A 16213-nucleotide genomic window follows, 5' to 3' on the forward strand; every position below is an offset into this window, starting at 1 on the left:
CAACTTTTGTGGGACCTTTGTTGGTTTGTAACAGATATGTCACATGGGGCTACAATGATGTTATTTTGTTATTTTGCTCTGAAAACCCCTGTTTTTTTGCATTAAAATTGTAATATCTTTCGTTCTAATTTGAACTTTGGAAATTTTTATACATTTTTGAAAAGTGCAATAACACGGCAAGTTTTTAAAATAATAAACCAGTATCACACCATACAATTTTTTTTCGGGATGTTCCTCTCAAATAAAAGTAAGAAATTGAGTTTTTATAAAACATGGAACTGTTACATAATTTGCAGCAAAATGGCGTATGAAATAAAAAATATTTTGATTAAATAATTATTTCTTATTATTAGGCAATGTTTTAGTGAAAGAATTGTAAAAAACAAAAATCAATTATGACCGGAGGAAGCAAAATACTGTTGAAAAGTCGAGATTTTTCGATAATTCACAAAAACTGCATTAAATTGAAAACCGTAAGGACTTGGGATGAACAAGTTACCAAATTCTGAGAGCCCTAAAGTTGGCCTATCTGCATATTTCGTTTGATCCATTACTTTTGGGACACCCTGTATATGAATAACAATAATATCAATTAATAATATAATATATCAATCTATGTACAAATTCGAAAGAAAAAGTTAAAAACATTCAAATAAATAAACAAATATGTACCTAATAGTTTTAAAAAATAAACGTTTTATTTGCCAAAAAAAAATGTTGAAAAAATTTGTTTTTAAACTACTAAAATAAATATCATCACTGAATACTATAACAAAGAAAAAAAAAGTCGATCAGATTCCTGCGCCTACGAACACTTGCAAAAGTTATATAGAATACCAAGTGATGTAGGTACCTAGATGCGCAGAAAGATAGAAAAATTCAACACTGAATATTATACCATTTTTTTCTTCATAAATATACCTACCATGACTCTTGCACATAGAGTAAAACCAACGGAAAACGAAAACACAAGTGAATTCGGTTGCGCAAAGCAAAACCGCAATATACACTTGCAAGGCTTGCAACCCTTTTTTTTGCTATTTCCTTGATGCTGATTTGTTTTTTCTACCTAAATAGACTTTAATTTTATGACTTTGGTTCTCTAGAAAGGGAAAGAGAATGCAAATAAAGATACCGAGAGAGAACTGAGTTGAGATGACGTTGAACGTGATGGAGAACAGCATTTGTCCAGCCTGTCCCTAAAAAAGGCGAATCTTCTTCACCCTCTAACTATCGTTCGATTGCACTTACGTCCCTTCTTTCCAAGGTCATGGAAACGCTGATTAATTTCCAGCTTAAGAAATATCTTGAAGAACGGAAGCTTCTTAATGACCGGCAGTATGGCTTTCGTAGCAATAGGTCCACTGGTGATTTGATGGTTTATCTCACCGATCAGTGGAACAAATCTTTACATCGTTTTGGAGAAAGTAAGATTGATGCACTTGATATTTCAAAGGCATTTGATAGAGTTTGGCATCAAGCTCTCTTATCGAAAATGCTTGCATTCGGTATTGATGAATCTCTTCTTCGTTGGATTAGAAATAACCTTTCGAACCGTTCAATTCAAGTCGTTTTGGATGGATTCAAGTCTGAAACCCATAATATAAACGCTGGTGTGCCCCAGGGCTCCGTTTTGTCCCCGACTCTCTTTCTCATTTTCATTAATGATTTGCTCTCTGAAACTTCTAATCCATTAAATTGTTTCGCAGATGATAGTACCCTCAGCTTTTCATATTCGTTTGAAGATTCACACCCATGTCCTTCGGATGTGGAACTCCAACGGCAAAATATAATAAGCTCATTAAATTCTGATCTCGAATGCATTGTCCAATGGGGAATAAGAAACCGCGTAGAATTTAATGCTTCTAAAACACAATGCTGCTTACTATCATTAAAACGAAACCTTCCCCCCTTGCCACTATCCATGAGTGGTACTGATCAGCTTTCGATTCTAGGTATGTCCATTACAAACCACCTTTTGTGGAATGAGCACATATTCGATGAAGCCAACAACTCTGCGAAATGCTTAGGTTTCCTCCGAAGATATAAGAAATATTTCACCCCTTCTGATCTGGCTATAATCTATAAAGCATATATTCGCCCAAAGCTCGAGTATAATTCCCATATCTGGGCAGGTGCTCCTAATACCCACTTGAGTTATTTGGATAGAATTCAAAATAGAGCTTTTAAAATGATAGGTGATAGGTCCATTACTGATATAATCCCATCTCTTGAGCACCGCCGGAATGTATCATGCCTGTCCTTATTTTATAGGTACTTTTTTAAAAAATGTTCTAATGAAATAGCTAGCTGCATTCCTCCCCTTAAACAATTCAACCGTAATACTCGTACTTCAAGGAATGCCCATCAGTTTACACTTGGGCCCAACTTCGGACGTACCGTCAAATACAGAGATTCTTTCTTTAGTCGTACTACTAGAATGTGGAATGCATTACCCGCCCCAGTTTTTCCCTCCCATTTTAATGTTCAGAACTTTAAAACCAATGTGCATCGGTATCTCCTTTTACATCCCTTCCTCTTTTCCTAAAGCTCGTACTGTGTATATATACATATTAAGGGTACCCAAAACCCCTTTAGTGCGCGCTCATTAAAAAAAAAAAAAGGGTTTTTTTTTATCATTCTATTTCGTTTTTGTTTTTGCTAATTGGAGATTTTTGTGGATTTGGAGAAAATGGGAGAAAAAATTATTTATTGGAGATTTTGTCCATTGGATGCCTTTCCCCATGGAGATTTTGTCCATTGGGTTAAACATTTTTTGGAGATTTTATCCGATTGAGATTTTTTTTGTTGGAGATAGTGTAGGATATCCGCGTTAGAATGTGTTATCTTTTTATGTGGATACACCACAAAAATAAATTAAATACATATTCAAATCAATTTTTTTTTTTTTTATGACAAGACAACAACAGTGGCGTATCCAGAAAAAATTTGGAGGGGGTTAGAAAATTTTTCAAACATTTTTTAGAGGGTAAATGTACGAAAATGTTGTTTCTCTTTTTTTATTCATCTTTGGTCGAGAGTGAAGCGCTGTGCTGTACTGAAAGTGGCATAGAAGCATTTTACTGCTCTCAACAACTTCGTTCTGGTGTCTCCTCCTTTCACATTTAAAGCAGTGTTTTTTCAGAGTTCTTGTATCCCAAACATTTTATACAAACAGCAAGGTGTTGAGTCATCCTTAAAAAAACACCTTATTTCGTTCGATCTGTGTCATGTGCGTAATTCAAAACTGTTTACAGATTTATTCCTATCACGCCTAGTTTTTGAGCTATACTTATCATTATTTTCTATATAAACGCCCATGTTCCGCAATCCGAACAAAATGAATTGAAATCACTTTTCAATTTCTCGTGAAATGAAATATCATAATATTCTTCATTTCGATCGATTTCGAAAACTTTGAAATTGCTTCGAACTGTCAAAACTGAAGGATTTTGTTTCATTTTTATTTTGTTTCTAAAGTGAAATTACTGCTGCTTTGAACATGAATGCAATTTTATTGGCAATTTTAATTGAAAAAAAGCTGAATTGAAAAATAAATAAGAAGACATATTTTGCGAGACAAATCAAATATGTAAGTGAAATGCGGAACATGACATATATCAAATTTTAATAGAAAAATGAAATAGGTAAAGTGTAAAGCGAATGAGGTCGCAAACACAGAGGCATTGATGAATTATTATATTTCATGCCTATTGGGCTTTTAAACAATTTGTCTTTGTGTTTTTCCTTTCTATCATAACTGTTTATTAAAGAAGTACAAGAAAAAACCAACCAATCAAATCAATTCTGAGGAAAACAAACACATTCTGAGGAAAACATACGCCACTCTTTCCTCAGAATTGAAATGTCAAAAGTTTTTTTTATGTTTTTTTTTCTTCGACACTGACGTTTGGCTTAAAAGCCCAATTGTGTTTTATGTATTTTTTTCTTAAAGTAACAACAAATAAACATTACAAAACAATAAAAATATAAGTTTTGAAAGTATATTGTCACGAACAGGAACAAATGGAATTGAGTTCGATCAGAAAATCTAAATGAGTGAATTTTTTTTTTCGGCAATTGAATGCGCAAAAATTGTCAAATTATTTCAATTAAATGTTCCCGAAATAATCAACTTCAAAGTCAAAATTTGGGAAAAAAAAGTTTTAAAAAACACATTTAATACTATTTTTACCAAGACTATGAATTTAAATATGAAATAAATCGATGAAATAAACTGCCTCAATTAATTTTTAACCAAATTCTGAAAACCATATGCTTCTATGTCTTCTAGTTTTTGAGAAAATTGAAAATTAAAAAACTTCCTTTTTATCAAATTTGTATTTTTTTTTTTAGTTTTTTTTCGTGTTTACATAAACATAATGCTTGCAAGCAGTATGCCCCCTTGCAATCCCCCTGCTTGGGCTCACTTTTATAGGATTTGGGGTGGGTGCGAGTTTGGGTGTAGGCAAATTTTGTTTAGAATTTAAAAGTTTTTTTCGAATTCAAAAGAAACTTTGCAGGTACATACCCAACCTTCACCCCACCCCAAATGCTATAGTGTGCCCAAGCAGGGGGGTTGCAGGGGGGCAGCATGCCCCCTTACCCATCTCACTTTGAAACGTCTTAAACTTCATACTTATACCGCGTCTTTATTAATTTTTAAGAATTGGTTTTCTTTCAAAATTTAAAAGTTTCTTCGAATCCAAAAGAAACTTTGTATATACCCCACTCCAAATCCTATAGTGAGCCCAAGCAGGGGGGTTTCAGAGGGGCAGCATGTCCCCCTTACCCATCTCACTTTGAAACGCCGTGAACTTCATACTTATACAACGTCTTTATTGATTTTTAAGAATTGGTTTTCTTTCAAAATTAAAAAAAATTATAATTCATTGTCTTTTCTTGTTTTATTTTTAAATTTCATGACACGCAAGTTTGTTACTTTTTGTGTTGGTTAGTCAGTAAAAAAAAATTCCTACACTCCAACGAAACCTAACCTCACCAGATGCAGGGAAATAATTCCACGGCAATCTGCTCCACATAGGAATTTATTCCACTTCAAGTGGGAATCTATTACACTTTTTGAAGTGGAATAAATTCTCAAGGGAATTTACTACCCCAATTTTTTTGTGGAATTATTACCCACTAAAACTGTGGAAAATAGATTGATTTCTGAATATTTTAAGAACCATTTGAATTCATATTAAGCAATACTTAATGTATACGGAAATATAAGGTTTAGTTTTACCAAAATATTTTATTTTCATAAAACGACGTTGTATTCTTTTTCAAAACAAACGATTATAGAGTTTTTCCTTCAACTGAAGTTGCTTGGACGGGATTCTTAATTATGTAACTACATCTTGTGGATATAAGGAATTATATGGATAATGATGCTATGAAATAACGCCAAGTAAAATAAGGCCAACATTAGAAGCGAAGCGGAAAAAAATTTGTTGACATGAGAATCTACTCAAATTTCACAACCGAAACGCGAAGCGGAAAAAAATTTTGACCACGGGAAAATCAATTTTGAGGTGGGAAATTAAAATTCGCGCATACGGCCAAAATAATTAACCATCTACTTCATCTTCATTCAGATCTTTATAATATCTCCAATTTCCTATTGATTTTGATTGAATTAAATTTATATTACCGAAGAAAATAAACAAAATTATTGATCAAAGGGAACTCTGTTTTATTTTGCAGAAATTGTTTTGATTTCAGCTTGACGTTCGTGTAAAAATTGTTGTCAAATAACACACATACAATCGCAAAAAGAATTCGGTCTGTTTTCATGTTCCTTTTTAACACCAAAAATTCGATATTTCTTGAAATCACGCGAACTAAAAACTATGAGACTTGAAAGAAATCTTTAAAAAAAAAAATCCCCACGTCTCTTCCCCCCCCCCCCTAATTAAGTTTTGCAAAATGTACAGTGATGTAATTCGAAGTCAAAATACTAAAAAAAATAATTTGAAGAATTCCAAATTGGACTAAAATACGAAAAAAAAAATTACCTCAACTCTCAACGCCAGCTAACAAACACAAACAACCGTTTCAGAATTTGGAGGGGGCTCGACCATTTGAGCTGCCTCTAAGTCTCTAAGAATTACGAACAAATTTCAGTTAATCATGTACATTATGATGAGATCAACTAAACAATAACATGATTTTGAAGGCTAGGGGGGGCTTGAGCCCCCCCTCAATATGCCACTGGACAACAAGTCATGTTTATTTACAGTACCTTTCAAACTAGGGCCGAGGCACGAGAATGAAAATAATAGCCCGGGCGGCCACTGCAGAAACGTTCAACTCGAGCTAAAGAAAATTTCAAGAGGGGTATTAGTAGTTACGAAAACCGCAGGTCTTCCCCTCCACATCCTGGCACGATTGGCGTGCCAGGATGCATCTCATAAAGTTAAAAGACGATATTGGTGTCAAATTAAAGGTGATATTGTAAGCAATTAAAATTCAGAGGTCTTCCGGGTGAAAGTCTGACAGTTTTGTCATGCAGCCCGTTTTAAGGTTAGAAGCGATTTTTTTCACTATAAAATAAAAATAAGAGCCGTTAACATTTAAATACAAAACGGTGTTTTAGAAAAACATTGATAGATTCTTAGCAACGACCCAAAGTATATGCAAAACTACGAATAATTGAGGAAAAAGTCTCATATAATACGCTGCGCCCCTTACAACTTATCGAATTAAAAGGCGAATTTAATTTCAAATTAAAGCTAATAATGTCTCCTTTTGAAAACCAGAGGTTTTCCAAGCCAGAAATTGGAGGTTAGATCATGCAGCCTATTTTAAGGTTAGGAGCGTTTTTCAACTCTTACGTTCCACCAGGCGGGGGGGTGAAATATCAAGATTTGATCCGACAGACTTCTAAATTTTGAAAGAATATTTTATTACCTCTACTTTGCCATCACGGATTCTTTAATGTCTATATTAACAACATTTGCATTGCACCTTTTGTATAATTTTTCCTTATGTTTTAATAATTTTAAAAATACTTTGTATGTATAAAAGAAAAACTATCAACAAATGGCTCATTTGTAGTAATCAAAACAGTCGATTAACCGTACCACTTTTGGTATCAAAGATGATTTAATTCAGAATCAACTTGTTTTCTTCATAAACTTACCCTGCAAACTCCAGAAAGCGTTAAAACTTGTGTTTCAGCCCATTGCTTTTGAGCCGTATTTCTTGAGTGGTGAATAAGGATATTACTGCTAAGATCCACTTTTTCATTACTTGCACAACTTGATAAGGTTCGAACATTATCCAACAAGGGAAATAAGACCTGCCATACCAAAGCTTGCCACGTTGGACCATTTATGAGACTTCCATGTGCTGATATTGTGGAGAATAATGTTTGTCCAGCAGATTTTCTAACAGCAGGTCTAAGGTCAACACAAAGCTCACCTGAAAGTGTGAATTATTTGAAAATATTTTCTTCATACTATACTTAAACATTCAACAAAAATTGTCAGTACAGAAAAATAGAACCTTAATAATTCACCCAAGTTATCAAATACTTGCATGAGTAATTCCTTTTTAAATCTTTTAAAAAGCTCCCGAAAGTCAGAAACAGACACAAACAAAATAAATTTTACAAATAAGTATACACATTGAGAATTAACCAATTGAACGAAATTAACGAATTGAACGAAAATTATAACAATATATTGGTGCTCAGGCTTATGTCTTCAAAAAAATTTGCCATTAGACATGTACTGACATTTTTGTTGAACAGAGTATGCTATTATAGTTTTTTTTTCTACCTAGCTTTGCGTATAAGCACATCCAAAGCTTATCAAATTGTGGCATCTTAAATGCTCCTGGAAAATCTGGCAAAATGAAAGCTTTATCTATTTCCATTGAAATTAACTTTTCTTGGTTTTGATTAAAAAAATCTGAAATATTCCACTAAAAAAAAACTCAGTACTATTATTTATAAAGTGAAATCGATATAAATTTACCATCAAGCCAATAGCTGTTAAAGAAATGTTAAGTTCCTGCGTTTGTGATCCAAACTTTGATGCGGTGCTAATACATAATGGTAGACATCTCCATGGTATTATTGGTAAGAAATCAGTTATTACTAATTGTAGACACTGAAATGCTGTTCGAATGAGTTGTTCACTGAGCAATTGATAACAAAAATAAAATATATAAAAATAATTAAATTGGTGTTACATATGAAATAGTTTTAAGTTCGTACCCTTGACGATCATTGACAGCACCTATAATTTGGATTATTGTTGGCCAACCAAAAGAAAGTATATCACCAGAGCCATTTAAAATTTGTAAAACGCAATCTAATTGCCTTTGTCGAACATCTGCATGTGGTACTGTTGATAATTCTGAGAGTGGATTTAGTAGCATAGTTTGAAGCACCTAAACATAAAGGAAACATAAAAATTAGCCAAAGTAACATTTTTTCTGAATCGTACTTTGTTCTCCTTTAATGGTATATTGTGTTTAAATTGCAATGCAGATTTCACTAAATACGTAATGGCCTCTACACCCCATTCCCGCATTCGAATATGTCGATGTTGGCAGACCTCTAATAGGTGATTGCTCAGCGGGCGCCAAAGCACTTCTATGCGTGCCATGTTGACTAAACCAGTTTCTAGAAGCTTGGCCACTGCAAACAATGAGGGCTCCTGTAAAAATTATTTAAATTAAAACATACCATGTTCTAGTTTATTAAGGATGAGCTATACAAACTCTATTAGTGTAAGCAAGCTCCATTGCTTCCTGCGAAAGTTTACAAAGAGCATCTATCAAATGATGTAGAGCAACATCATCTAAATTTTTGCTGGATTCAAAAAGTTCACTTAACATTTGAGATAAAACAGGTAAATCAGCCATTACAGCAGTCTGAATACCAACGTTTTCAACAGCGGGTTTTTGAATTGCCTGTTTATTGTTTTATGTTCATAAAAATTATATATTTTTTTTAATTTTCGAGCTTACCTGAAGGCTACCACCGGTTGATGGTTTCAATCCAAGAATCCAAACTAGGTGTTGTAGAGTAGCAAGGATAATCTGCCAAGAAGTACCCAAAATGTCACCATGATTATGAGCAAGAAACAGTATTGCTCGCATGCATTGTAAATTTTTTGATGTCAACATGACAGGAGCTTGCATAATATTTTGGGGTAGGGAAGCACTAGGTAATGGTGTTCCAACTGCCACAATTTGTTGTCTAAAGTCAGTCTCATTGCTAGACCCTGGGATGTGATTATTTATATCCTGGCTCTTATTTTTTGTATGACCTATTAAAACTATATTCATTTTTTTTATTTAAAAGAGAAAAGCTAAAATTTTACATCTTAAATCAACATCTAATTGGACTCCATTGAATATTGATAAAGCATAATGTGGCGGAAAGGAGGATCTGCAAATCGATATGATAAATGCATCACGAGCGTTAAGTAAATTAAGCATCCCGCAAAGTGCAGAATACTTTTGCATCGCCTTCAATATATTATCCGTTGTGCTTTCATCGACAGCTGCATCTACAAGCGGAACATATGCGGATAACAATCCAGACCAGCTGGATTGTACTAACTGTACGTAAAGGGCATTTTGGCTGCCCTTTCTTTCCAGGTCTTCATTACAATCCATAGGAATCTGAATTTATTTTAGTATACATTTATTAACGATGTACACATTGGCCCCACTCCGCCGACTCATTCTGACAGTTCTGTTTCAAGTTTAAAATTTCCTGGCTCTTTTGGTAATCTCTTTCTTGCCATAAAGTGTAAGTGAGAAGGCAATACAGAATTGTCAAAATGAATCGGTGGAATGAGGCTAATGTGAACACTAGAGTGAGCGCAAGAAATCGATTTTGGAAATTTGGTCGGGAGAACCCCATAAAATGTTCAGCCTTTCCAGATTTTTAGATAGCCAAAATTTAAGCTCGATTAGATAAGTCTAAATGGTGCCGACATTAGCTCAAAGTATCAAAAATCTCTGTTTTTTCACTGTTTTGCGAAGAAAATTAGCTCTACCTACCAAATGGATGGGACTACTTTCACTTTTTATATATTAAATTAAAGTCAGTGTTCTAACACATAATTCAGATGCTAAATTTATTTAGACTTATTTAAAAAAAACTATATTGTGTTCAATTTAAATTTTCAGTGCTGACCTCAAAAAAGAGCTGAGATGCAAACTCTGTTAACAATGAAACTTTCTAAGTTATAGATTGATCTAAGGTTTTTGATGGAAATGTTTCTTATATAATTTAAATAACAATAGAAGCATTGTGGCAGAGTAAAATTGGCTTTGAAATTTCAAAATCAGGCTTCCATTTAAAAAAAAGATAAAATAAAAAAATTCTTACGATTTGAAAAATTCCTCCTTTTGGAAGGTAATAAAAGAGGTTACCAAATTAATGGTTCACAATAGATTCTAAAATATAAAACAAAGATAATTAGTAAAAAAAATGTTAATAAGCACCAAACACAGATTACAAGAGAATTAAAGGCAATACATGTTAAATCCAACTGCGGATGCGGCAACGGTAAAAGACATAGCTAATGTTTATGAATATTAAGTTTCTTTTAGAAACGAAAAAATCACAGTTTATGAAAGAACAATGGATTTGGCCCATTACTTTTACAACATGTGAAACTTGTCATTGTTCCTGATTTTCAAATAAATATTGTCTTCTTGTATATCAGACTGATTTTGAAACTACAAAGTCATTTGCATCCGTCCCTAGTGCTTCTATTGTTATTAAAATTATACCAGAAGCATTTCATTTTAACATAGAAAGTTTCATTTTTAACAGAGTTTGCACCTCAGCTCTTTTTTGAGGTCAGTACTGAAAATTTAAATTGAACACAATATAGTTTTTTAAGTAGGTCTAAATAAATTTAGCATATTATGAATAATGTGTAAGAACACTGACTTTAATTTAATATCGCAAAACAGTGAAAAAACAGAGATTTTTGATACTTTGAGCGAGTGTCGGCAGTCGGCACCATTTAGACTTAATCGAGCTTAAATTTTGGCTATCTGAAAATCTGAACTGGGGTTCCCCCAAAAAAATTCGTCAAAAAAATTTTTCTATGGGAGTTGCGGTCACTCTAGTGAACACCGTTATTAATATACATATTTAACAAGGTCATCGGAGAAATAACACTAGCCTTAAACTACTTACATCTGTACAACTTTTTATAATTATAGAAATTGATGTTGTAACATCTAAAAGAACGGCGTATGCTAAAGAGATTCCATAACCGTCACGTATGGTTGGAGGTTCGGCCTTGTCCAACATTTCCAAACTAAAATTTTAATTTAAGGTTTTAACCAATTCTTATATGAGTAAAAAAACTTACTAAACGGATTTTGGTGTACTAGGCTCAAACTTTGCAGCTAATGGCAGAAAATATCCTCTGAACATAAACCCAGATTGTTGTAAGGCATTTCCGCTACTATTGGCATTTTGAACATTTCCAACGCTAATTGCATTTCCATTAAAAACTAGACCAAAATAAATAAAAACCATACATTTTTGTTTTGCTAAAATAAAACTTCAAGTTTTTCTACCCGATGAAACATGTATAAAAGAATGACGAACATAAATTCCTAAAGCGTTTATCATGTCTTTAACAATGTTTGTAGCATGATTCTTTAGATCATATGACATACAAAAAAATGAAATGAGATGAGGCTTGGTCACCATTTTATGAATAACTTCGAGAGCTAAGGCACGTTGCCAGTTAGGTTTGTCGGGATCCAAAAATTTTACAATCAATGACAGAAATATTTCACACTCAGTTACCTTAAAAAAATATTGAAATTACAAGAATAGCAAATAAATCTAGTCGTCTTTTTGTTTTACCAAAAGAGTATGATATTTCTCAATCAAAATTGCAACTAGCCTTAGTAGACGCATGCTTATTGGAAAGTATGGTTTCTCTTGAGGTATGTTTGAAGTATTGGCTGTTTGAATTTGCCGATGTTTAACATTGGGTGAAAATAGTTTTATAACAAGGGCACAAACACGTTCCTTTAGAAGTACTGTAAATTCTGAGAACTGAAATAAAAATATTCAAATCACATTTTATTTTATTTTTTTTTTTCATATTTAAATCTTACATCGTGAAAAACTGAGCTAAAATTTGCGAGTGTCGTTTCTAACAGCTCTAAGCCGAACGCTCTGCTTAGTTCCGTTATGCCAAAAAGCCAGAAAGGTTGATCAGAGTTCACAAGTTGTACGAGATCCTTGAGAAATATAAAAGTAAAATACATAAGTTGTTTTGACCTTAAATGTTTGTGTCGACAAAATATTAAACAGCATTTTTATTGGTGAAACATTTTTGGCAAAAATACAGTTACCCACGGCACTTAAAAAACCTTCAGCGATAGTGATTTTTTTATGGTATCAGGAGTGTTTTAATGTTAAACAGGTTTTGCTGTCATATTAAAATTTGATGTATTCAAAGAACCCTGTCATTGTAGGTCTGTTTGGGTACTGCCTAAAACATTTCTACTTTTTTCAACATTTTCAGCCCAATTCCTGTTTGGGTACTCTGGAATGGTATAGTTTTGTACATTATTTTTGACAAAAGTAGAAATATTTCTGTTTTAGACAGTACCCAAACAGACCTTGTGTTTGTTTGTAAGAACAGGACAGGACAGCACAGTTTCTTGAGAAACGTCAGAACAAGTTAGAACAGTCATTTAAACGTCACTTGTCAAAATAAAAAAAAAAATAAACAAATTGTAAATTATATGAATTTTTTGTTTATCGTTTCTCGTTTATTTTTTCTATTTTTTTGTGTTTTTACTGCGAAAAATATAATAAAAAATTGTTTTTAGTTATAAAAACCACGAGCACTCGAGAAATATTCGCACAATTAAATAAAAAAAAATAAATAAAATGACAGCTTTGATTTTGACACTTCTCACGAATCTGTTCTAACCTGATCTGACTCAAAAGCAAGAACAGAAAATCCTGTTTTAAACTGTTCTAGATTTGTCAATGAACAGCAAACTAGAACAGTTCAGCAGAGAAAAAACCTCAATGAACAGCAAAAAGCTGTACTTTTCTGCCTAGAACAGTCCAGCACAGCGTCAGTGAACAGACTTAATAAGTCTGTTCAGCGAGGATTTTTCTAGATCAGAACAGGACAGGACTGCACAGTTTCGTGAGAAACGTCAGATCAAGTTAGAACAGTCATTTAAACGTCAGTTGTCAAAGTAAAAAAAAAAAAAAATTGTAAATTATATGATTTTTTTGCTTATCGGTTCTCGTTAGTTTTATATATTTTTTGAGTTTTTACTGCGGAAAATATAATTAAAAATTGTTTTTAGTTAGAAAAACCACGAGCACCCGAGAAATATTCGCACAATTAAATCAAAACAAAAACAAAAAATGACAGCTTTGCTTTTGACACTTCTCACGCATCTGTTCTAACCTGATCTGACTCAAAAGCAAGAACAGAAAATCCTGTTCTAAACTGTTCTAGTTTTGTCAATGAACAGGAAACTAGAACAGTTCAGCACAGAAAAAATCTCAATGAACAGCAAAAAGCTGTACTTTTCTGCCTAGAACAGTCCAGCACAGCGTCAGTGAACAGACTTATTAAGTCTGTTCACTGACGCAAGTGCAAGAAAAAGTCTATGAAAAATATTTGGGTGGAGGGGTGTTTTTTCGCGGACAAGAGGGAGTGGGTGAAGATCAAATATACAGGGTGTCCCGGGATGAGATAAGAAGATTTTGAGAGATGATTCTTGGGTATATTCTATAAAAAAAAAATAGTTTTACAGTAACTCTCTATCTGCAAAGTTAATTCCCTTTAGCGATGAATTAATGTTAATAACTCCGGTAATACTAACGATAAAAACTTCATTAATGTATTGATTTTTAGAAGAAATGCTATTTTTGTACATGTCTTTAAGAAATGTTATTATCTGTTTTTATTGCTCAGATATTAATTTTTGAATGGAATTATTTTTTTCTTACCCATGATAATTTTTGTAGAGCAAGATCCCAGGGCCGCCAGACATTACTTATTTTCTCAAGAAAAAAATGTATGGAATTACGTAGTGCTAGGACATACTATTAGTGAATGGATACTGGCTATCTTGTGCCGACGGCCATTTTACCACTAACAGGTGCTAAAGGTACGAAAAATACGTAGTTAGATTTCTTATTTTCTCAAGGCTGATTTTTATATATGATACTCAGGGAACTAATACATTAATTTTTGTAAGCTGCCAGACCTAACACCTGGGCCTAACACCTTGCCAGACACGCATTTTAGTATACGGGAAAGTTAGATTTTGTTATATGGAGGTCTGGGAAAAAATTTATAACACATTTTGACTTCAGGACTCGAAAGAGTATCAAGACACGAGTCGAAAACCACATTTTGAACAATCGCATCTGGAGTCATTTGGCCGCCATTTTGTTTTTTTTTTTTAATTTCAATTTTTCACATAACTCATGTATTTTTGAATCTACAGAAAAAAATGTATTGCAAACTTGAAGATAATTTAATTTACTACAATATATGTTAAATTACTTTTTTCGATTATACCTTCGGTTTAAGAGTTAGGGTGGTTTTTTTTTGAAACCATATTTTCGTCATATCTCATTTATTTGAGCTTTTTTGAAAATTAACTTGAAGTAAAAGTTGTAGATCTTTTTATTACCTTCAATTATTACATTAACGGTTTTTCGATTTGACAGTCCGTTTTTGATCTGTAGGAAAAAAACTGCAAAAAGGTTGCAATTTTTTAATATAGGAAAAATGTTCTAGTACACGGTAATTTGCATTAGATATAACAACAACCTAGGCGTGTAGGTTGCACTCAGACAAGAACAAAATCGTATAACTAACACTGCCAGACCCATTCCGACAGCCATTTTTTTTGCCAGACACCTTAAAGCTTTGAAAAAAATGGTTTAACTTTACTTATTTTCTCAAGCTTCATTTTTATATATGATACTCATGGAACTACTTCAATAAATGTTTTTAAGCTGCCAGACCATCGGATGGGCCTGACACCTTGCCAGACACGCACAAATGCTCGCTATGTGTATCAGCGCCAGCGCACCGTGAGCATGTTTGTAAAGGAGTTTTATAACAAAGCTTCGTTAGATTTGTTATCAATAATCTAATGGGTCTTCCGTAGTATTGAAGTAAAATGTTTACTGTTATTCAAATAAGGGATCCGCGGATGCGAATGAGGATTTTTTAAACTTAAGTGAATTTTAATTAATAATAATGGTACAGTTATTAATAACATTTGTTCATTATTTTCATTATGAGTTTAAAGGTAGGTATATGTATTTAATATTGTGGTAATTATAGACCAGGGTCGATAATTTTTGAAACCAAAAAAAATCATAGTAGAATGAAACCCATTGGAAAAGGAGGTGAATATGATGAAAATTAAAGGAAAAATAAATTACGGGCGAGCCGAGTTCGGGAAGTGGGTGGGTTGAGTTTTTAGTGGTAAAAAATGGTATATCTCGATTTCCGGCAAAACTACAAATCCTATAGAAAAAAGTTGTATGTCAAAGTTGTAGGTAATAAAAAGATCTACAACTTTTGTATCAACAATTTTTTCACATAACCTCAAAATTTATGTGAAAAATTCAAAAAACCTAGTTTTTGGTTTTTTATTTTTATCTTTTTCAAAAACAAAAATTTTTCTACGAAATTTGTCGAAAACTTACCTTATTATGTTCCAAATACACTGTAATTTATTTGATTTAAAATATTAATTTGTTCACCTTATTTTGACGTAATACCAAAAAAACACCCTAATTTTCAATCGAAAATTCACGTGTCAAAATATCAGCTTTTTTCAAAAAGTCGGTGGGCATTTCGTTCGTTAAAATGTCTATTTTCTGATGGTGTAAAAAAAATTTTACATTAGTATACTATGGAACATGTTCTAGTAAAATTCAAAAAATGAAAAAAGCTTGAATTCGAAAAAAAATTTTTATCATTGTTTACAATTTTGGCCTATTTATTCAAATTTACACTTTAATTACTCAAAAAACGTAAGATTTCATGTAACATTGATTAATCTTACGTTTTTTGAGTAATTAAAGTGTAAATTTGAATAAATAGGCCAAAATTGTAAACAATGATAAAAAATTTTTTCGAATTCAAGCTTTTTTCATTTTTTGAATTTTACTAGAACATGTTCTATAGTATACTAATGTACA

The 16213-nt window shown here is 32.7% G+C and overlaps 1 protein-coding gene across 2 annotated transcripts in view; it reads right to left on the minus strand.

Moving 5' to 3' along the window:
* LOC129907281 (protein MON2 homolog) overlaps positions 1–16213 on the minus strand; it is a 255003-nt gene that overhangs the window by 92661 nt on the left and 146129 nt on the right. For both annotated transcript variants that reach the window (XM_055983400.1, XM_055983407.1), the window contains 13 exons: positions 12124–12249; positions 11867–12061; positions 11572–11806; positions 11361–11505; positions 11183–11306; positions 9342–9645; positions 8986–9287; positions 8737–8928; positions 8460–8672; positions 8228–8403; positions 7986–8148; positions 7788–7932; positions 7148–7428 (listed from right to left, as the gene is read on the minus strand). In XM_055983400.1, coding sequence (XP_055839375.1) covers positions 7148–7428; positions 7788–7932; positions 7986–8148; positions 8228–8403; positions 8460–8672; positions 8737–8928; positions 8986–9287; positions 9342–9645; positions 11183–11306; positions 11361–11505; positions 11572–11806; positions 11867–12061; positions 12124–12249 — 2601 coding nt within the window. The remainder of the gene's footprint in view (positions 1–7147; positions 7429–7787; positions 7933–7985; positions 8149–8227; positions 8404–8459; positions 8673–8736; positions 8929–8985; positions 9288–9341; positions 9646–11182; positions 11307–11360; positions 11506–11571; positions 11807–11866; positions 12062–12123; positions 12250–16213) is intronic.

Source organism: Episyrphus balteatus, chromosome 1 (assembly GCF_945859705.1).
Source record: "Episyrphus balteatus chromosome 1, idEpiBalt1.1, whole genome shotgun sequence".
NCBI classification, from domain to species: Eukaryota; Metazoa; Arthropoda; class Insecta; order Diptera; family Syrphidae; genus Episyrphus; species Episyrphus balteatus.